Below are 23,630 nucleotides of genomic sequence, written 5' to 3' on the forward strand. Positions count from 1 at the left end.
GATCTGTCTAAATCCCTGAGAGGACAGATGGCCTTCAGAACATAGAAAGTTGGCAATGTTCTGTCTTCTAAATTCCGAACCTTGCAGAAGCAAACTGAGGCCACAGGTTTCTGCAGAAATGACCTGCACTGTGGTTCCAGTCAGTTGTGTAGGGTAGGACTCAAAGTATCATGTATTGCCTTTAGGTTTTAACCTGCCTGTACTTTTCACGGATTTTTTTATGAACTCAGATAACAAACTTCATTCACAATCATTTCAGGGCTTAACCAGGTGCTCGCTTTGAAACAGATGTCAAAGTGTACTTAACGGAACAAGTTTAGCTGTTGGGAACTTTGGGCAGAGCATAGTCTGATCCCGCATTCCCACCATGCTGGGGTGAAGTTACCCTCTTGTGTAAATAGACCAACCCTCTTGGGAATTCCTCTTTTACAAAGCTCACTGTGTAAAACTGCTTCTGAAGTTGTGATGTTCACACTCCTTATATTTAAAGTGATTGTCTAGTCAAATTCAAACTATATTTAATGATAGACAGTGTTTAGGTTCTCCATTAATTGAAAAGCTAACTGAGTTATCAAACTAAAGAAACATTGATTTACATTTTTCATTAGTGTTGGTGTGCTTTTTAACTCAACTAAACATTTTTTGTTGTGTTTTGTTTTGCACTTCCTTAATAATCAGCTAAGTCAGACCAAGCATAAAATTTGAGCACAATTATTTGTTTAACCCAGTAAAGACTTTAAATCCCTCATGCCCCATAACTTCAACTAACAGTCCCCTCACTTGATTTTTTTTTAAGAAGTCTGACTAATCAAGGAGCCTTTTTCCCAATTTTAGCATAGTCTTTTTAACACTAATGTTGCATGCCCAGAGCAGCCTTAAACAAGAACCTACTGATGAAATGCAGGAACACTAATGTAGCTATTATGGTTCTTTGGCAGGGTAAAAATGGAGAGCCTGGTCTTGATGTAAGTAATCTACACAGCAAATGTCCTCCAATTATAAGAGATACATTCAATGGTCTCCATCATCAGGGAACACAAAGAATACAGAATATTTTGTCTGTGCATGTGTTATGCACGTACACACACACCATATATATATATATATATGTATATATATTTACTGTGCACATAGATAGCAATATAAAATACACTAGTATTTGCACAACATAAACAAAGGAAAAATAATTAAAATAAAATTAGTAGCCTGACACTGGTTAGTGGTACCTCAAAATCCTTTCCTAAATTAAGGATGCTCAACATCAGTATGACCCAGTTATGGAAAAAAATAACCACATATCAAGTCAGTCTGCCTCTCATGTGCTGCCCTTGGAGAATGGCGTTTTGTCAAAGCTGTTATGCAGTGTTCTTTTTTCTTTTGCCATTAATTCTCTATGTGCATTTTCTCTTATGCCAAAAGATTGTGTAACAATACAGACTGTGTAAAGTAAATGCCCCTAGGAACAGTCACTGCTGGTTGTCCCGTGTGAGAAACAAAGTTATGTAGTTGCCGTTCATTGAGCACCTGCTATGTGCAGGCATCATTCTGGCACTTTGTATCCACCATCATTTAACATCCACCACAGCTGTGTGGTAGTCATGAACCTCATTTTATAGTCAAGGGACTAAAAGGACTAAAGGGCAGAGGTAAGTGACTTGCCCAAACCCACACAAGTCAGTAAATGTACCAGGATCCAAATTAGCATTCCTGTGTTCTTTCTCCTGTGTCATTAGGAGAAGAAAAAAAAAGCAAGGACCCTACTTGCATAGCTCATTGAGATGGTAGAAAGTACTGTTTCTATGTGCTGTTCTTTGTAAGTCTAAAGATTGACATGTTCTTTCTTCTATCTGAGTGCAGACCAGTGAACTATGGTGGCAGCGGCAGCGGTGTTGCTTTTGATATGATCTTGCCACGGTCACATCAATGGCTAACTTGAATTTGCTTTTCACCCCCTAGGGCTTCCCTGGTCCTCGAGGCGAGAAGGGTGACCTGGGAGAAAAGGGAGAAAAGGTGACTTCTCCCAGCATGCACTTTGGGTGTTTCTGCTAGCACTGTCTGCTCTGCTGCTGAACCTGTGTGATCCCATCGTACACCTTTCTTGTCTCAGTCCTGTGTTCCAAAAACATAGAGATGGCTGATCTAAGGAATCGGGTCTTCAAAGAGGACTAAAGAAGGCTACCCGGCTAGAAATGAGGGCACATCCAGCATAGGAGGAAGATTCTAACCCCTGGATATCAAAACTACAGTCTTTCAACTTCCTGACCCCAATTTTTTTTAATGTAATGTCTAGGGGGATTGAACATTTTTTTCACAAAAGTAAAATCACATCACACAAACCTCAGTGATATTTTGGCAAAGCCGATCTCATCTGCAGACCAGTATCTCATTTATATACATGATATTCCTAGAAGAGAGACTGCTGATGGGACGTTTTGATTTTTTAAATTCAGGGGTAGAAGGCAAGCATTGTGCCCGCTATGCAGAAGCTACTCTGTATGCTGTAAAGCCAATAGTTGTAGGCTTTTGAGTGAAGACATTGGTTATTCTATGGGTTGGTACTGAAGATCTCTTGGGACCATCAGTCAACTCCATAGGTTATAGGGGCCGATAGCAAACATGATTTTATAAACAAAAGAAAAGTTTGCATTATAAATTTTAAACATCATTTTCTCCATTTCTCTTTAGTTCTATTCATTCTCTCTCTCTGTAGTTTGCTAAAGTCTTTAGTAGTAAATCAAATAAGTTTTTTATATTAGATGAAACGAACGGCAACAAAAATTCAATGATGAAAACCTTAAAGTGTTTGACTATGTACCTCACAATTCCAGATTAAACCAGATCTCCTCCTTCGATTAGTTCATGCCCTGTTATACTTAGCAATGCATTGTTTTTTCAAACCCAGTAAACTCTCTTGAACAGTGAAACTTTTCCCGATTATGATGCAAGACCAAAAGGGGTATGCCAAAGAAAGGGCATGCAGCCTGCTGCATATGTTTTAAGAGTTAAGTCACTCAGCCGGGCAGCGTTGCATGCCTTTAGTCCCAGTACTTGGGAGGCAGAGGCAGGCCAATCTCTGTGAGTTTGAGGCCAGCTTGGTCTACAAGAGCTAGTTCCAGGACAGGCTCCAAAGCTACAGAGAAACGCTGTCTTAGGGGGGAAAAAAGAGTTAAGTTACTCAGCTTCTCACTTTCTCAATAATAAGAGTCTACACAGCAGTCATCCCAAAGCACCGCCATCAATAGCATCACATATGTTAAGCATGTGTGCATTCCTTTCCCCAAGAGCTTTCTACATGATAACCCTTGACATCTTCACACCGCCATCCTATGGTGGGTGCTATCACCTCCCCACTTCACAAACAAGGAAAAGTATGCCCTAAGACGTTCTCTTTTTTTTTCACATTATAAATCCCGGCTACAAGCTTTATGTGATTTGAGATCACTTTTGTGCGAGACCATTGGACACAAGGCACATTGTCTTAGAGGCTATGTTTGTTCGCTTACTTTATACTTACCTAGTAGGTAGTACGAATCTAAAATCTTACTCAAGAAAAAATACCACATGGTACGAAATTTTATGCTCTTTAAAGAAGTTAGAAATCACCAGTATTGCCTCAGTGGTAGAAACCTTATCTAGCTTGGGCAGGGCCCTGAGTTCATTCCCCAGCCCTGCAATGAAGAGGAGGAGGAGTGTATGCGCAGGAGAAGAGAAATTCCCATCAATGTGGCTTATAAAAGAACAAACTCACAATCCCATCTTTAGAAAAATGCATAATCGCCCATATGAAAATATTCCCATGCCTAGAAGATTTATATTCAGGAAAATAAGATTCTGAATATTAAGCACTTTGTGTTATCTTTTCTTTAATCTAAGAAGTAAAAATAGACAATAATTATCACATTTTTAACTGCTCATATACACACAGTGAGAGATAGGTAACTTTGTGGTACATAGATACACACTTTATTTCATCATACGATGCTGGTTATTAACACTGACATTGTATTATTCTAATGTCTCTTTTTCATAAAGCTTGTTGTTCACTAAAATTTTAATAACAAATATAACATTGCCTATCACGGAATTTGAGTAGGTAATCTTAAACCTACTTGACAGTCAAATCATGAATTCCACTTAACTAATATGCCTGGTGTCGGTTAGACCTACTCAAAGATGGGTCCGTGGCTCCATAGAGGGCAGAGCACACCCAAAACATTTCAGTTTATGTCGTGATTTGGAAGCAACTTGGTGTGGGAGGTACTGAGTCTCCATGAATGAGGACTTCTGAAGCATCACCCATTTCTTCCATAGCTGCCTTTTCTTCATCTTTTCCTGTCACATCTTTGTCTTCCATCGTGCACAGCTAAACCACACAGAATTTTGTTCCCCTGTATTCAGGAAGCCCAAGTTGGTTTCGATTTCAAGCCTTCTGCTGCAATGTTTTTGGCACACGGGAGAGGAACAAGGAGGAGCTTCGCTTCAGCTCACGCTGTCACAATGAGTGTTCTAATTTGAATGGGTGTCTCATACGTGTCTGTGGTGTGGGTTGTTCCGTCTTTTCTCTTTGAATATTCATGCCGCTTGTTTCAAAGACTGTTCGGTTTTATTGTAAATGCCATCCAGGCTGTAGAGTGAATGTTCTCATTTAAGTGTGTATCTACGTATCATCTTCTGCATTCTGCACCGCGCCAACTCCCTGTGTATGTGTTTGCAGATGTGTACGTTAATGTAAACCAGCTGGGGTGCGTTCCTTCCTTCCCCTCCTTTTGCCTCCTTTCCTCAATTCCTCCATCCCTATGATCCGTGCAGACACCCCACAACCTTGACCTTGATTCCCAAATACTAATTCCCACAGCTACATTCCCACTGTATAATTATCCTGCCTACCTCATCTTAATGAGCCCAGACTGCTTTTCCTATCTGCAGCACTGTGAGCTGGAAACTCGTTTACCACTGTGAACACTGACACGGGGTCTACAAGAGATGGGAGAAGACCGCCTAGGTCTATAGATGTCGGCACTGTTGCCGAGGACTAGCACCTGAAACTTTCAATAAGTCAAATATTCACTTTTATGTTTGCTGGGAAGAAAAAAGTGAAGCCTCATGGAAGCCCATTTTAATACCAGAAAATGTTCTGGTATTACTGAGAGCTGTAAAATAGGGTTTGATTGAACATCCCTGTGAGAGACAGAAGATGTTGTCTCTCCCTCTGAGTCTGTGCAGACAACATGTGTTAACGAATAAGTAGGGGAAAGGCAGGTTGAAAGGTACTCACAGTTGGGTGGAGTATCCATTACCCACTGCCCACTCCACCTGCTACTTTGTACCATTGATACCCGCCATCCAGAGCACAAATCCCTAATTCACATTTGACTCCAATATTGTGGCAGTCAGCACTGATCTGGGACTGGAGAGATGACTCGACAGTTAAGAGCACTGCCTGCTCTTCCAAAGGTCCTGAGTTCAATTCCCAGCAACCACATGGTGGCTCACAACCATCTGTAATGAGATATGGTGCCCTCATCAACTTAGACCATAAAACCCAATATGGAGAAGTTCAACAGAATTGCCATATATATGGCTGCCCATGCATGCTTCAGCATTTCCAGGGCATAAATTCCATTTTTTCAAATTCAGCACTGCCTTTCCGATGCACCAGCCCTTTTGGTCTCCTTCTTCTTGTTTGGATGGATGGATGGATGGATGGATGGATGGATGGATGGATGGATGGATGGATGGATGGACAGATCCATAGATCCATTGTTGCCAGAATCCATTGTCACCATGGCAATTTTCTCATAGCATCATTCTTCTCTATGTCAGAAAACAGTGGTAAATGCCCTTCCAGACTATTCTTAGCTAAACCATATTTTGAATCATTTTTTTCTACACCCCACCCAAATAAAATCTGTCTTTTATTTAAACCCTTGTATTCACAGGGGGAAAAGGGAAAGAAAGGCAAAAAGGGGCCTAAAGGGGAGAAAGGAGAACAGGGCGCTCCTGGATTAGATGCACCCTGCCCGTTGGTATGTCTAACTTGTGCAGCTGTCTCCAGATGTTTTGTGTGAGGGGTGAGATGGGAGAGGAGCAGGCCAGAGGGACCAGTAACAGCAGCTTCCCAGGAAGGCCATTGAACATGGCCCTGCAGACGGGTGCTCGGGATGCACAGATGTGCCTCACATCTTGTTGCCGGCCATTCTCGCTACTCTGTCTCTAAACTCTCATACAGGCTGGAGCCTGACTATAGGATGTGGATAAGGGCCAACGCCATTGCATACCCTTCCACGGAGGAGGCTATGGTCTCCTGACAAGGCCTCGTCATGATGATGAGAACCGTCTCTGCATGTTAAGTCCCTTCTAAATTGTTCCTCTCCCGACTTTTTCTTCTAGTTGTTTCTTTTAGCAGATTTTTGCCTTCAATGACTTCTTGGATTAGTAACGTTATGAGTTAATCTTTACAAACAGGGATTCCGTGGCGTTAAGGGGGAAAAGGGGGAGCCAGGCCAGCCTGGCCTGGATGGGCTGGATGCCCCTTGCCAATTGGTACAGTATTTCTCTTTCCTACCATCCTGCATGCTATTCCTTTATTTACTATGTATTCGTCTGTATCAGTGTAAAGTGCTTCTTTCTGGAGTAAGCTTTACATGATAAACATACTACATGCATGTGCATGAGCGGGCTCCTCCCTGGGCTCTGTAGAGGGGAGAGAGAGCAAGCATGTGTTATCAACAAATGTAAATTAATCTTCTAACATTGTTCTCACTACTGACGTGTCCATCTCCATGTTCTTTAGAATATTAACTTATCCAATAAATATTCAGAGATTATTTATGAGTTAGATAAAAGTACATGATGCAAAGGCACTGGTACGCCAGAAGTTTGAACGATTACCCTACTTAACTTTTTCCTTTCCTCTGAAAGAAATAAGGATGTTTTTGTCTCTCCCATTACAGTTTTATCAGGCCATAAACGAGGCCAAACCTACATAACGAAGCTTCTGTGGTCAGGAGTTAACCAATCCGAAGCAACATTATTAAGAGACCATAGGAAAGAAAGCAACTGCCCTACATATCTAAGGATGATCACTGACTGCAGCCCAAACCCTCTTCTCTGTCACATAACCTTTTTGACGTAATGGTCTCTCCCTGTAAAACTCACTTTCCCGAAGTAGACAGAACTCCCTCCTTCATTGGCATGAACTCAAAATCCTCCTTATACTAAAATCTAAAATTCTACTGGCTGATCCTTTTCCTTGTACCAATCTGGCATCACCAATTTCTCCCAAATATGTTACAAAGCTAGATTATTTTTTACAATAAAAAGGGTAGTGTAATTATATTTTGAGGAGTATAAAGAAAGGTTTTTTTCATCGTGTTCCACTTGGTCTGCATGACCTCACATAATTCTTCAGTTATAAGCATGATTCATTAAAGGGAAATGTGTATTTTGTGAGTCTTTTAAGAGATTGTGTGTATAGAAAAAATATTATTCAGTCAACTGTGATAGTTAGAACGTGTTAATACGGAGTACTCTGTCTTTTGTTTGCTTGTGTTGATAAGCCATGTTTTATAAGCCCCTTCATCGGAGGGAAATGCATGCCTTCGACATGTCACATCTTCCAGTCTCATGTGTATCTGAAGATGCTTCCACCTTAAAATGCATTCTGTAGTATTTAGAAAACTTCATTCGGAATGTTCACCAGCTTCTGAAAAGCTCAACAGAAGCACTGGTAAACACAATGGTTGGCATGTGCTTTAATATGCAGACAGACTGCCGGGTTTCAAATGAGTCGATATTTTGTAATATCCACTGGCATATGGAGAACTATAAACTTCAGATAGAAATGCTTTGCCATTGATTGCCAATGCCACAAACCATAGTCCATAGTGACCCCAAGGAAATGAAGCTCCGATTTACTTGGCAAAGATGACTGTGAGATGTTTTGATAGCACTAAGAGGTGCCATGCACTGTGCAGATGCGTTATCTACAGCTCTGTTTGTGAGCAACACATGAGACAACTACGTACATTCTGGTTTTCAAAATTAGACACTGCCCTCTGTACTCACGTCCTTTCTAGAGGTGTGCTCAGTCCGGAAAGCATTCGAATCACATTCATTTTGACTACAGTAGGTAAAATATCATGAGCTACTACTTAGTATAAGATGCCTGTGACTGAAGCCACCTGATAGAAACAATTTTTGAAGTCTCTTGGCATGTCAACTTACATATCTGATTACTTATAAGAACCTAAGGAATTCTTTTCCTTCCCTTCAAAACCAGGGACCTGATGGATTACCCATGCCTGGCTGCTGGCAAAAGGTAGGTAGGCCTTTAAAAAAATAAAAAAGGAAACCCTAATCTTGACCAGGCCCTTTCCATTGCAGAACAGACCTTTTATATTTGACATTATTGAAAACCGGGTATTTCAAAGCAAATATGCCATCTCTGGCCAATTTTTTGATGAATGTGTTTAAACTGATTTCCACCCAAACCCGTGGGCAAAAACAAAGTATAATCTTGGCAAACTATGATCTGGAACCTCAAAGTCATTGTTTGTTATGGAAAGGTGCAATGTATCTGATAAGATTGTTTGGCTCTCTACCAATGAACTTTCCTCCTATTGTTTAAAAAAATATTTTTAATTGTGATTTTCCCTATATCTGTTGCATTGACAAATATGCAGATATATGGTTGAACCCTGTGCATAGCAGTTACACAACTGGGAAAGCAGAAAATATAAACACTTATCAGTGATGTCTCGACTTATTTAGTAGTGTCTGCTTAAGTCTATGCTGGCATCCTTTATATTGGTTTGTTTAATCCTCATCACATGACTGCCCATCATCACTGTGAATGTATTCAGTACAAATGGCTCAACCCAGAGAACCTTCTGTGCACAAAGGCTATATGTCATGCCCTATTGTGTCAATCCCTACAGTAGCCTACGTATGAGTAATAGAAATTTGGAAACATGAAGAAACTTCCAAGAGCAGCAAGCTGGTAGGTAGCAAGGCTAGGAAGGAGAAACATCAGGCAGTAGTGGTAGCATTTCAAGCAGACAGACGGAACTCTGTGCATTCTGCATTGCCCCGGGAGTGAAGACGTTTTACACAGTGATGCTGTGACCCCAGTGTGCAGGTTACTGGAGGGCAAAGAAATGCCTAGAAAGAGCAATGCGATAAGGGAAGCATCCAGGGTGCTTCGATAGCTCTGAAATTTTATCTCCAATACTTTGTAGCTTATCCAGTAATTGTAGCCAACCACACGTCATTTGCAAAATTAGAACAAACCATGTAAGCCAGCGTGTGGAAACATGAGGAGACATTGGGTTCTTCGTTGCCTCTCAAGTCAGCAACTCAACCATCAGGAAATCTTCTGTAATTTGCTTTCTCAACTAACTTCACACACTTAGCTGGGGACAAAAACGCCTTCTCTCATAGCAGCGTCTTTTATTTATTAGCTTCCCCAGCTCTCCTTTGAGCCTATCAGATAATTAACTCAGTTGCATCTGAGGTCAAGAGGGTCTCTGGATAGAGACCCCCTCATCAGCGCCTTCCTTAGCCTCTTGCCAGCTTACCTGCCATGCACAGACATTGTAATGACATCCTATGCAGGAATGGCCATTTGCTCTCTATCCTCTCCTCTGTAATTCAGTAAGATGATTTTTTTTTTAAGCTGGTCATTAGCACACTGCACCTAGAGATGCCAACAGTTCATTTCCCCTTCACTGGGCACCACTTGGAGTGACTTGGAGTCACTTGTGGTCTGGGACAATTCTAAATCATTTTCTTTTTCATAAAGAGATAGATGGAAGAGCAACAAGCGAAAGGCTTTTTTCATCTCGTTAGCCCCTGAAATGAAAACCCAGTAGTAACAAATACTATGACTGAACCAGAATTGTCCATAGAAATATTCAGCTTTCTATTAAATAGGTACTATATTCTACATAAGATTGAGAACCTCACGGATCTGACCTCTTCTACAAAGAAAAATAACCCAATTATAAAACTTTGGTATTGCTTAGAACCTCCACACAGCACATATAAACTCCAATCAACATCTCCCCTCTCCTGATATCAATGAAACAATCAGAAAAAGGAAATTTTCTCAGATTTCTTAGATAGGCAATTTAGATATCTCAAATAGTCAAGTAATTTTTATTGGTATGTTATAAATAAAGCATGCGGGTGGTTTCTGGCTAGTCCTGTTTTATTTGGGCTATCCAGTATAATAAACATGTTTGTGGCGGTTTAGTGTCTTATTAGCATATACTAATTACACATAATGGATCCATTATGACATTTTCATACATGTATCTAGCATATTTTGGTCATATTCGCCCACCCGTTACCTTCTCCTGTCTCTCCCCTCCTCCCATTGATTTTCTTTCCAACTAGTCCCCTGCTATTTTGATGGTCTAATGAATTTCATTAGGTCACTTAGAGAAGCATAGTTACAGGATTGTTCACAGGAGGATGGGCACCTTAACAGTGGTTAGACTGTTTAAGACAACGTCTCCCCATCAACCAGCAACTACATATAGATCCTCCGTGATCCGATATTGACAGGTTCATTCTTACGCAGTTTTTCTTACAAAAAGAGAAAAAAGGGTGCTATTAATGCACTCATTAAAAGGGGAATCTGGATGACTTAGCTGTGGAGGGCGGGCCAGAAGGCAGCCATCACCCCACTCCCCTCTGCACTGTACTTTTCTCATTGATTTTTCTTTGAGTAAAACTAAAGGAAGCGCCAGACATGGTGGCACATGCCTTTAGTCCCAGCTCTCAGAGGGCAGGCAGAGTGCTGTGAGTTCAAGGCCAGCCTGAGCTATACAGTGAAACCCTGTCCCCCCAAAAAATAAGCAAAACGAAACAAAATCCTAAAGAAGTCTCTAAAATCTGCTCTGTAAGCTAATAGCCCAGTGAAAACGGCTTCTTCTGAGTTGATGTTGGTTCTAGAAAGACCTTCTAAATGAGGAACCAAAGATTCGGGGGAATTTTGTTTTGTTTTTTGGTCATGGTGGAACTGATAACGGGCAGGTTTGTCTTGTCAGGGGCCTTTCAGGGCAAGGCTAGTTATAGGGCAAAGGGACCATAACTAGGAAATGCACATGCATTCTCTGCAGGAAGCTCTAGGTTAATATGCCTTTGAACTTAGACCCTTTGGCCATTATTAGGTTATGTTACCATGCCTGGAGACATCGTGGCTAGTAATGGAAGCATACCTGTAATAAAAATCACAGTGTTCTGCTTTCCTAGCACAGTGACTAATACAATCACTTCTCATAAAGTTCTTGGTTGGCCATGGAAAAATGGGAGTTGGAACAAAGATGAGAATCATGGTAAACTGGAGTTTTAAACAGTATGATATGGGAAACATCAGATGATCAAATTGGCTTGCTGACCTAAAGAAAAGACTACAGGGTTCTTCCAGTGTTTGCAAAATAAACATTAATTTGGACTTTTTATCGAAGTTACCACTAACTCCACGTGTGTCTGTTTGTTGTCTGTTTTTCTGCAGTGATGAATCTAACCTTCCAAGCATGAAGTTGTGTATATAATGGTCCACCTGTTATATTTATAGTTGAAAAACTGTGACTCGCAGATTTTGCAAGTGTGGGATCTGCTCCCCCGGCACTGTTTCTCCCTGTTCACAGTAGTACAGACGCCCATCTCTTCTCACATCTGAAACTAGGCAGTGTACGGAAGTGAGGAGGCCACAGGAAACACAACTCGGTGTCTCTATTTTATGTGAACATACGTATTTATAGGGACATCAGTGACAAAGAATGACTGTTCTCACTAGTTTCCTATTAGGAGCTTGTTGAATGCATGGACAGAAAGTGCCATGAAATAGTTTACATGAAGTCGTGACCAAATACGGACTCAAAGCTATGAACATGTAGCACACATTCCCTAGGAACACCCATTCACGCCCACCCCACCTGCTGAAACCTTCTAAAACCAGCATGACCCTGTGCCAACCCTGCTCGTGCAAATGCAGACGCTTGCATGCCACCTCACAAGTTCTCTGACTACAGCTGAGCCTTTGTTCCTTTTGTCATCTCAAGGGGGTTACACCGTGGCTCATTGCCAAAAAGAGATAAGTTGCTGGAGAACACACACACAGTTGGTCTTATATTTTGAGGGAGCTGCAGTCCCGACTGCAGATCCACAGATCCTAACAATGCGGGCTCCTGTGACCGCCTTGGTTGAAAAACCGAAGGGTTGAGTGGATTACTGCCACTTGTTTTCCTTGGGCTGCACTTGGCAGTGAAGACGTCGGAAGAGGACCCGGTTCGGCATCCTGCACTGTCTCTCGTGTGACCGAGTTGGAAGGAGATTTATAACTATGGAAATCCAGAGGGGCAGGAATTGTTTTTCTAGATGAACTGACGTCCCAGGGGTGTTGATCTCGGTGCTTTGGGAAAAAGAGGTAATGCAGCTGTGTTTCGGAGACAGCGGAGCCTTGGAATGGAAGCCCCTGTTCGTGCAGATGGAAAGGTGCAGACTTGCCATCAGAGCTCAGGCTGCTGAAGAGAGACCGTGTCCTGAGAAGGGATCGGACAGAATAAGATGTGCTTCAAATGCCAGGGAATCCTTAGAGCTGGCCCTACCAAAGGTAGCCGGAAAGTGTCCGTCTCTCCCTTTCTTCTGGGGTTGACACACACCAATCGTTTTTTTTTTTTTTTAACAAGTTCCAGAAACAAACTGTAGTTTCCATTCTTTCTCATACTTTTTGTTTTCTTAGGAACAGAAACTATTTGCTTCACTTTGGGCCTCATAGGTTTTTAAACGTTATTTTTAAAAAAAGTTTTCAAATCGCGTAATGATTTGAATCCAATAGTAAAAATAACCTCACCATCTCCTTGTTTTGTTTAAGATAATTGAAGAGATTATAGGAAGGCTTCATTTTTTTATTTAATTCATTATAAAGTATGACAATTAAGCATTTTTTACTACTTTTTGATTGATGTTGACAAATTTGTTATCAACGTAAAGTCAAGATTTTATCACATTTGATAGCGTGAACTTGCTTCTTCTTCTAGGTTTTTCTATATTAAAGTTTATTTCTCGAGTTTTGTTTTTACATTTCTAAGTGTTTGTCTTATCCACAGACCAAATCTGAGATCTCAGAAAGCCCTGAAATATAGTTGCCAGAAAAGGTCTTGTTTTTACTGACTTGCTCAAAACATACCAATGCAGACTTAGACTGGACGATTCCTTGCTGAGTTCGTGGCATGTTTTGAAATGACTTATTCTAAGTGGAAGGGTGGTCTGGAGAAGCACCATCCGTGGGAGCAGTGATCCTAGCAGCCCCTTAGAGAATTTCATTTCCCTCGGTGATTGAATGTCATTTTTCTGGGAACATTTTGAGCTCAGTGTTTAGATTTTCACCACCAGAAGGGAAATTAGTTCACACTTAGGCTTACAACAATGGAGATACAATTTCAAAACAGATCTTAAGATGTCTTTCATATCGTGTAACCAAATGCTCAGTCATACAAAATGATGTCATCTTTTTTGTTATTACTGAGATTAGAATTTAAATGTTAGATCAGACTATCTAGTAATACTTCTAATAACATTCCACACTCCTAAGCCAATTCAGCATTTTTTTTTTTTTTAGTGAAGAGTGTTTCTAACAATTTCTTGTATGATTATGTTTAGGGTAAGGTATTTCACAATAAATGAAACAATTCATCTTAAATCATTTGGGTCACAGAAATGAGCCCAAGATGACACATTATCTTCAGAAACAAAAAACAAAGTAACTGTATATAGGATCTTGAGAACAATCTGGTGACTATATTTCCTCCTATCTTCCTTTCTGTTTCTTCACTAGAAAGAGGGATTGAGAGGGATTATTATTTCAAATTTAGAGAGATTCTAATGATGGTTTTGTTGCTGAACTAGTTTCATTAAAGTATTGGACACACCCCCTGTAGAAAAACACTGCACAGCGTGTGTGCCCTGGGGTTTTCCTTGTAAGGCACATTTGAAGGAATGTGTGAACTTCTATTTCTGTACTTCCTTGAAACAAACAACAGGATGATGGTAGTTCCCTGTGCTCAGTGGATTGTTAGGTTACCCGCCATGAGTTAACCTTGAGCTTTGGACTATGAAAACATATTTACTCATCCATTTTGTCATCTAACCGAGTAATTTCCAAAGGAATCAATAATGGATTATTGTGTTGATACATATGTTTATAGATTGCATTCTTTTTCATAAAGACTTCTTTAGGGAACTGAAGAAAAAAAGGGTATGGGACACTCACTGGAAATACGTCAAGGTCAGGTTTTACTTCAGAGATGACAGGCGTCTCTGAAGGCTGCCACTGTCATGTTGCCTCTCTCCACCGTTTTCCATTAGCCTCGGTTGCTGCTGGGAAATACCCTTCCTTTTCATTTCTATGGCTAGTCGACCTCTGCTGTGGTGATTTTATTTCTGTTTAATGGCATTCCTACGCTGTTATTGTGTGGTTTTATTTTTGAAGTTCATGAATCTGTTGTAATGTAGTTCAATGACCAGCCTTTCCTCGTGTAAAACAGCCTTCTGTGGTACCCCTTATCCTGTGTTCATCATATATACCACATGCCTTTATCGGTTTTCATTTGCCTTTTTTTTTTTTTTGAGTTTCCTCACCTTCCAGCTTACACACTGTAAGCTTGCCTGACACAGTCAGTGCTATAGAAGTCTACACGCGACACGTAGGGTACCTAAGTATGCCTGAATTCCTCCCAGCTTTCCTTTCCCGTTATCAAATGCAGCCTTGGAGGCTTTTTCCTTTTCCTGTTATTTTATGGAGAATATTGGAATGTCTCTCACCCCTACCAATAGAAAGTTCTTGGCTTTAGATTTATACTCTGAGTGTCTGATGTGTTCATGGGCAGTATACATATGTGTCCTTTGTGTGTGTATCTGCTTTCTTTTTTTTTTTTTTTTTTTTTTGGTTTTTCGAGACAGGGTTTCTCTGTGGTTTTGGAGCCTGTCCTGGAACTAGCTCTTGTAGACCAGGCTGGTCTCGAACTCACAGAGATCCGCCTGCCTCTGCCTCCCGAGTGCTGGGATTAAAGGCGTGCGCCACCACCACCCGGCTGAGTGTATCTGCTTCCTTAAAAAAATGGTCAGATCACCATTCTGTACTTTGGGGGAAATTGTCCTTAGTATTTTTGTCACTTAGGAAATGTGCCTAATTGCCAAGTATTCTTTAACATAACAAAATAACATTTTAATCCCCCTCCCACTATATTTGTCTGAGAGTTCAGCGTCTTCTCGAAAGTGGTGATGGGAAACTTGGATGCTGACATCTGAAACTTTGGTTTTCTTCCTTTCGATGATATTCAGATTAATGTTTAATGCCTACCAAAACGTAGAATTTAATGATTTTTATAATAATAACAACAAAAAGTCCTATCTCATAAGGTTCCCTGGAGGCTTATCATTCCAAAAATACTAAAAATGGCCAGCTGTGATTCCGGTGACTGAGAGGTCTGACCAGTTAAAATTCCACCAACCTGTGTTCGGATGTAAAGGCCCTCTGTCCCTACTTCTGTTCTCTTAACGCATCTTCTCGCCCAGAGGCACTCCTCTAACTTAGGTTGCTGGTGAAATTATTTAGGGTTTTGGTTATTTCTATAATAACAAACATTTTAATGGCTTCTTTTTTCACTAAAATGCATTTACATGTATAAGCTGCCTACTCCGCTTATTGGCAGACTTTTGGAGACAGAGGATGGACCGTGTTATGCTTGACTTCTTGACAAAGAAAATGCCAACATTTCTCAAAATAAGTGGATATTCTGACATATCTCAGAAATATTCATGAGTCGGGTTCCCGAAGAATATCACACATATTGTTGGTGTTTGGGTGGAGTTCTTCATTGTGTTGTAAATGTTTCATTAAGGTGGACATTTTAAAAAGATGTATGTATCTGATTTATCTTTTGGAAATATTATATTTTTATTTGTATTTTTTACATTTTAAAGTTCATCTCTATGTGCAGCTATTTTTATATTGCCAAAAACTCACATAAATGCATAGTAAGAGGGAAATGGAAAAAAATGACAAGTATTTGTAAGATGACAAGTGTTGCCTTGTAGGATTGTTTTTTAATGTTTCATGGGCCAGTCTCATGTTCTCAGTTATTCTAATAATGTATTGTATCTTTTCATTGTATATATGGTGCAAACCTGATTGTCTTGGTAGTGTAAATATTTAAAAGATTGGATTTTTCCCATTTGATTTCTTATTTCAATTGTAATTTTTTCCAACTGTCATTACTGACTCAACGGCCTGTGAAGGTTCTGATTTGCAATTAGGAGATAATTGCTTTGGGTTCATTTTCTAATTTGTTTTTAATTTACTTTTAAAACTTGTTTTCAGGGTTCCTAGTTTGTGAGAAGTTGATCTTCGGAATTATTTTTACACTATTTATGACTTATTTTCATAATGTAAAAAGTGTGTAATTATTACAATATTAACACAGTGATAATAAATTGTATTGTTATAAAGTTTTAATGATATTCCTGAGAACATTGTCCTATTTTCTTTTATTTAGAAACAGTCGACAAACAAAACAGTTGACTACTTTTCTTACCACACCGTAGTGTGGTGATTTTTTTTTTTTAAACCAATGCTTTCTGGGTCATATAATAATGCTTCCAAACTCAGCTTCCACTCCAAAGTCACTTTGTTCTTGAATTCCCTATCTGGATGATGTAAGTTACCTTACACTAGGTTAACTGTTCCTCCCCTCCCCTCCCCCCTACACCATCACTACATCAGAATGTAGTACGTAATTTCACAGCATACCCATCTACCACGTGATGTGATTGGATGCCTACACAAGGCACCGATGCACCACGTGGCCCCTAACTGGAAGCCTGCACAAGGCACCAGTGATTTGAAAGGCCAAAGCCCTTCCGGTACTCCTTTCTTGCTATTGCACTTTTCAACACACTGAGTCCCCACGCTCCTGTCCTCTCCACCCACTTTTTCTTTCTCCGTGCCCTCTGCTAGGTCTTCCTCCTCCACCTGCTCACTAATTGCCCACCCTCAGGCTCCAATCTCCATCTTTTTCCGGTTGTTCTCCCTGGAAGTGCTCCTTCATTTCCAGGATGAAGACTGAGAGAGTCAGCTCTTCCTAACCCCATGCTGGCTTCCTGACAGCTGCCGTGTACCTGTGCAGTCTGCCTGGACTCCCCACAAGCGCTCATTCTATTCGCCTTCACCCCTGCTTTTCTTCCAGACTCACAAATCCTAGGAAATGAAGCCACCTTCCCCTCCACCCAGGCGAGGCGATGGAAACTTCAGCTACTTTGGACACGCCCGCTTCTCGTAGCCCACCCATTCTGCTAACTTTTATGGAACAATGGCTTATCCTGTCACTGTGCTTTGATGCTACAACTCCTGAATCTCATATCCATCCCTTCTCTCCATCCCCCACCACACACACACAGACTCAGTCTAGACTCTACTCAACGCTCTCCTGTCCTTTAGAAGACTCTTCCTGTTGCGCTTACCCTTTTTCTCTGTAACCAAGAAGAAAAGAAGTTCCTCCACCACACACTTTTGCCACAGTGATCTGTGCCCAAGAGCATAGGGTCAGGCAACCACAGGCTGTACCTCTGAAACAGTGGCCCCAGAGAAACACTTCTTTAAGTTACAATATAGTAGTGTTTTGGTTACAGGGATCTATTCTCAGAACAACTAATACAATATTCTCTTAACTATAAAACTGAAAACACCCCATGATTATTTTATTTGAGCTTCGCATCACCTCAGTCCCCTCCTGGGTTAACTATAAATCTCACACTAGAAGCATCACAGTCTGATTATGAGTTGTAAAAGAACATACACTATGCCTAATCAATCAATAAAATTTATTTCAACTTACTAAATTCTAAAGGAATATGTTTTTTTTAAAACCTGGTATATTGTGTGTGTGTGTGTGTGTGTGTATACATGCCTGTGCATGTGCACCTGTGTGTATGTATGTATGCATGTAGATGCTAGCAGCCAACCTTGGGTGTCATTCTCCTGAACACCATCCACACTGCTCTTTGAGACAGGCTCTCTCGCTGGCTGGAACTTGCCAATCTGGTTAGGTGGGCTGACCAGTGAGGCCCAAGGACTCCCTGGGCTCCCCCTTCTCTGGAATTACAAGCACACACTGCCACGGCTAGCATTTTTATAGAGGTTCTAGGATCAAACTCCACCTGCCCGGCCCACAAGCAGCATTTCTGTGCACAGCTCACCAATAGAGGGCAGACCCTGAATGCCTTGAAGAGCTGGACATTCTTGAAAGTCTCTGGGCCCAAGTTCCTAAGCATACACATAATAAATAATAGGGGTTAGGGTCGGGGCATCTTCAAGTTCTTCTGCTAAGGCTAATGACCTTGAATCTAATTCATTTGAAATGTATTTCCTCTGCATATACATCTTATCTTATAAATGATATCCTCTGTTTTTAAAGAAATATATTTTTTAAAATGTATCTACAACAAGGTACAAGTAAAACAAGATTAGAATATGACTTAATATTAATAATTCAAGGAGAAAGTGTTCTTGATAGAATCCAGAAATCTGGGCAGTAATTAAAATGAAGATTTATACATCAATTTAAAGCTTTTAATATGAATAAATTACAAACAAATATTTGTCCCTGTCAAGCTAGCAGGAAGGACTTGCCTGAGGGTTACTGAAGCCTTAATGTTCCAAACTAAATTAATTATGTTCACACATTTTGAAAAATAATGTCTATAAAAGTCACTATTGTCAAATTGACAGAAAGATCTAAAAACTCACTTGATATAAATTATTTCAAAACATGAGATTTGTTTCATGTTTTCATCCATTCCTTCCACCTACTCTCTGTTCCAACCCCTACTCTTTTCCACATGAGCAGAAAACTCCTCAGTTTGGAGCAGATGTAGTACGTCAGAGTAAGACCGATGACACACAGTTGCTGCCTTCAAGGTACTTGCAATCTGCAGAAACAAAATCAACCATAGGGCCGGGCAATGGTGGCCCAGGCCTTTAATCCCAAAACTCAGGAACCAGAGGCAGGTGGATCTCTGTGAGTTCGAGGCCAGCCTGGTCTACAACAGCTAATTCCAGGACAGGCTCCAAAACTACAGAGAAACCCTGCCTCGAAAAACCAAACTGAATAAAATGGTATTTCAGCCCTGAGTTGGGGTTTTCTTGACAAATGGCCACTTTCTGACTTGAGTTTAACAGATGCTGTGGTATACTTGCAGATGAGTTTGTCCGTGTAAGAGGGTGATTGATATCTAAATCATCCGTGTAAGGGTAAAGGGACAAAGATGTGTTAATGATGAACTGGCGGAACAGATACTGCCTGTCCAGGAGTTGATAGACACAGGGCTCCCCTGAGCCTAAGGTTGAGGACGACTCTGGACCATGGTGTCTCTCAAGGTTAGAGGGATGCTAAAGAGGGGGGGTTCCCAGTGCCTGAGAGTCCTCCTGGAATGTATGGACACCCAAGAGGAGCTAGCACAGGGCCTATCTATACAGGATAAATCCATGCTGTTATTTGACAGGTGAGACCCTGGGATAGCCTGTGACTCTAACAGTGTCTTAGTAACTTTTCTGTTGCTTAATCAAAAATGACCAAGAAGAAAGAGTTTATTTGGGCTTACAGTTCCAGAGAGATACAAGTCCATCACCATCATGGTGGAGAAGCATGGCAGTGGACAGACACAGCTGCTGAAACAGCAAGCTGATATGGCTCACATCTTAAAGACTACACAGGAAGCAGAGGGAGAGAACCAAGAAGAGTACATGGTTTTGAAACCTCAAAACCCACCCCTAGTGACGCACTTCCTCCAGCAAGACCACACCTCTTAAACCTACCCAAATAGTGCCACCAAATATGGACCAAGTATTCCACTGTCTAAGATTATGGGGGCTAGCTCATCCAAACCATCACAATCAGAATGCCATACATCACCATATGTGGTCCCTCAACCTTCAGAACTGTTAGCTAAAATGAAAATTTTCTCTATACCTTATTTATAGTGGTTTGAATGAAAATGGCCCCCATAGACCCATAGAGAGTAGCACTATTAGGAGGAGTAGCCTTGTTGAAGGAAGTATGTCACTGGGGTCAGGCTTTGCAGTCTCAGGTGCCCAAGCCATGCCCAGTGTGACAGTCTCTTCCTGCTGCCTTCAGATTTGGATGTAGAGCTCTCAGCTATCTCTCCAGCAACATGTTTGCCACCACGATGACAGCAGACTTAACTTCTGAACTGCAAGCCAACCTCAACTAAATGGTTTCCTTTATAAGAGTTGCCATGGTCATGGTGTCTCTTCACAGCAATAGAAACCCTAACTAAGACAGTATCCATCCTCTAGTACTTGGCTATAATAGCAGAAAAGAGATTTATACAGTATTTTGGACAAATGTTACTACCACTGTAAACAACAACAACAAAGACTCAGATTCCCAAGAGCTTCTGCATTATACCTAAATGGATGAAAGCAAGCACTAGGTAAACCTGGAGAACACACAAATATGAGTATTTGTTAGACAGGAAGTTCATGAACTCAAGGTCAGCCTGGACCATATAGGAAGTCCCAAGAAAACCTGAGTCACATACCGAACCCCAAGTCAGTTGAACGACTGACTCTGTCTTAAAACAAATATAATAAGACTCTGTCTTAAAACGAAAAAAAAAAAAGTTCAAAGCCAGAAGGAAAAAGAAAATGTCAATGTGACTGCAAAACCCAAATATAGTACCATTCAGGCCATAAAACTCAACACGTAGACAGCATCACCTGCAAGGTGACTCAGGGGTAAAGAGCCTGCCACCAAGCCTGAAAATCTGAATTCAGTCCCAGGATATGCATGGTAGAAGGAAAGACATGACTCCAGCAGGTTGACCTCTGACCTCCACATGCATGTACACACACACACACACAATGAAGTATATAGTGTTATATATGGCATGAAAGCAGAGGAGACACTATTTGTGGGAAGGAAATAAAAGGGGCAGAGGAAGGTGGGGGAGGGTAACAAGGAAACAGATTAATAAAAACAAAATAAACTGACATGCATGTATGAAATCACAACAATGAAGCAATATTTTTCTGCTAACTAAAAGAATACAACAAATAAAACTTAAGGTGGTGACCTCTTTAATCCTAGCGTTCAGGAGGCAGAGGCAGGTGGATCTCTGAATTCATAATGGCACCCTTGTTCTTCCTTGTGCTGCAATCAGAATATTGAGACACTAAGAGAAGGAGGAGGAGGAAGAGAAGAAAGTAAAGGAGAAAGAAGCAGAGGAGAAAAAGGAGGACGGAAGGGAAGAGGGAGAGGATGAGGGAGAGGAGGAAGGAGAGGAAGAGGGAGAGGAGGAGGGAGAGGAAGAGGGAGAGGAGGAGGAAGAGGAGGAGAGAGAAAAAGAGGGCGAGGAGGAGAGAGAAAAAGAGGGAGAGGAAGAGGAAGGGGAGGAGGGCGAGGAGGATGGAAAGGAGGAGGGAGAGGAAGAGGAGGACAGTGGTGTGATCTAACTGTGTCCTTGGAAATCTTACACGTTCTGCAGTGGGAAGGAAAGTTTGTATCTACACAGTATATCTACCCACCCAGGCATACTCCTGTCTACTCCTCCACAGAGAGGCAGCATGATGCAGGAATTTTAAGAAACAAGAGACACACTCCCAGTGTTCAAGGTTTAGCTCTCTATGCATTAACTGTAGGTTCTACTTCATCTCCATGCACTCCACTCTTCTCATCTGCAGAAGGAAACTGAACAGTGGTATATTTATTTGCTGGGCCAACATCACAAAATGCTATGAGATGGGTGACTTTAATTATAGAAATCAATTTTCTTTCTTTTTTTTTACCTGTCCTGGAACTAGCTCCTGTAGACCAGGTTGAACTCAGAGATCTGCCTACCTCTGCCTGCCAAGTACTAGGATTAAAGGTGTGCACCACCACCACCGCCGCCCAGCCAGAAACCCATTTTCTTAACATTGTGGCTTCGTAAAATCTGAGATCATCAAGGTGTGGTCATGTTGACTTTTGTCTAATCTGGCCTGAAGGTGGTTATCTTCCTGTGTGTTTACATGGTGTTTCCTGTGTGCCCATGTCTAAGTCTTTTAGATTTGTAAGGACCCCAACAGATCAGGTTAGTAGTCTTCCCATTGACCCCATTTGACCCCTTTAAAGACTCTATCTCTAACACAGACAGGCCCTGAATCACTGTGGCACAGAGTAAAAATTTTCAACTTGACAACTGAATATTCAGAAATTGTACACTGAATTGCTATGATTTCCTGAGTTAGCGATATATGAGTTCATTCTGCCTCATAAAGAAGATGACAACAGCGAGCTGAAATTTCCAGACAGCCCAGGAGAGACCAGCCCACACTCCACAGGGTACTGCGTTGCTAAGCTATGATGTTGATAGACTAAGGATGCTCCGCCCATTTTTGACTGACAGTATTGTCAGTTTAAGTTTGGCACATAAGCCCCTCATAAGTCAAAAGGATCTGCACTGTCACATTCAAATCCATATTGAGGGTCAGAATTGCAACATACAAACAGGGGAGGGGCAAGCCAAAACATGCAACAAATGGTATGATCCAGCGCAGAGTGATTGCCAGGATGGAAAGACTCGACGTGGGTGATTGGTGTGTGGTAAGTGTTTAATAAATAGCTAATGCTGGCCACTGCTTTACACCAAGCAGCTGTTATCTGTGATGTTGTAGGGTAGAGAGATTTGGTGGACAACAAGCTATAAGGGCTCTGTCCTCTGGAAGCTTAGTTCTAATGGGCACAGACAAAACAGTGAGATGGAAATCAAGACAGCAGAAGATGCTCAGCAAACTAGAAGAGCGGCTTTAGATTCTCTGCTTAGCTACAAGGACCCAGCTCTGCCGCTTGAGGCAGCGTGAGCAGTCAGAGTCTACACAAGCCATTAAGCATGGTTATCTTCCAATGAAACTTCATCTGATTTTATAGGATTTCATTTCTTTAACCGTCTAAGAAAGTAAAAATAATTCTTAACTCATAGGCCATATAAAAACAGGTCCTGGTTACAAGCCTTTGCTCTAAAAAGTTGATGCTGTCTGTCACAGACGAAAACTTTTCCTTATGCCCATTTAGATTTAGTGCTTTGGGCCTTTGAATCAAACTGACGAAAAGGAGAGAGAAATTGCATTCGTATTTGTACATTGGAGGAAGGAAATGGAAGACAAAAAGAGAAAAGAGTGGGTAATGACCATAGAGAACATAACAGGTCCTTGGGACAGGAGGGACATAGGATGGCCTGTGACAGTGCCTCTCCTGAGAGCTCTGGTCCTGGTGCCGTCTTCTCAAGAGCAGGGACAAGAGTCAATCTTCTCTAGTCTAAGCTCCTGGAGAAGTGTGTGGTGTCAGGGTTCCTTTTGGAGGCTCTGCTTTTAGACAGTGAGGGAAGTCCTGGCCTCTCTGTCGACTCTCAAACGCCTTCAGCTCAAATGGACGTTCACTGCAGTGCTCTATCCTGGACCCCTTTGGTACTAGAAGTAGTTGCTATCCTCCAGATCCCAGACTCATCCAGAGAAAAGCAGAGGTTCCAGTGATCTCTTTCTGGAGTTTGTTTGTGGCTTCCAGGCA

At 41.3% G+C, this 23,630-nt stretch overlaps 1 protein-coding gene across 1 annotated transcript in view; it reads left to right on the plus strand.

Annotated features, from left to right (window-relative positions):
• The window catches only part of Col25a1 (collagen type XXV alpha 1 chain), a 390,406-nt gene extending 373,893 nt beyond the window's left edge, over positions 1–16,513 (plus strand). The window contains exons 35-39 of the mRNA XM_057793723.1: positions 939–965; positions 1,957–2,010; positions 6,466–6,543; positions 8,282–8,320; positions 11,522–16,513. Coding sequence (XP_057649706.1) covers positions 939–965; positions 1,957–2,010; positions 6,466–6,543; positions 8,282–8,320; positions 11,522–11,524 — 201 coding nt within the window. The 3' untranslated portion in view covers positions 11,525–16,513. The remainder of the gene's footprint in view (positions 1–938; positions 966–1,956; positions 2,011–6,465; positions 6,544–8,281; positions 8,321–11,521) is intronic.
• Positions 16,514–23,630: the final 7,117 nt, after the last annotated feature.

The sequence above is a fragment of the Chionomys nivalis genome, chromosome 18, assembly GCF_950005125.1.
Source record: "Chionomys nivalis chromosome 18, mChiNiv1.1, whole genome shotgun sequence".
NCBI classification, from domain to species: domain Eukaryota; kingdom Metazoa; phylum Chordata; class Mammalia; order Rodentia; family Cricetidae; genus Chionomys; species Chionomys nivalis.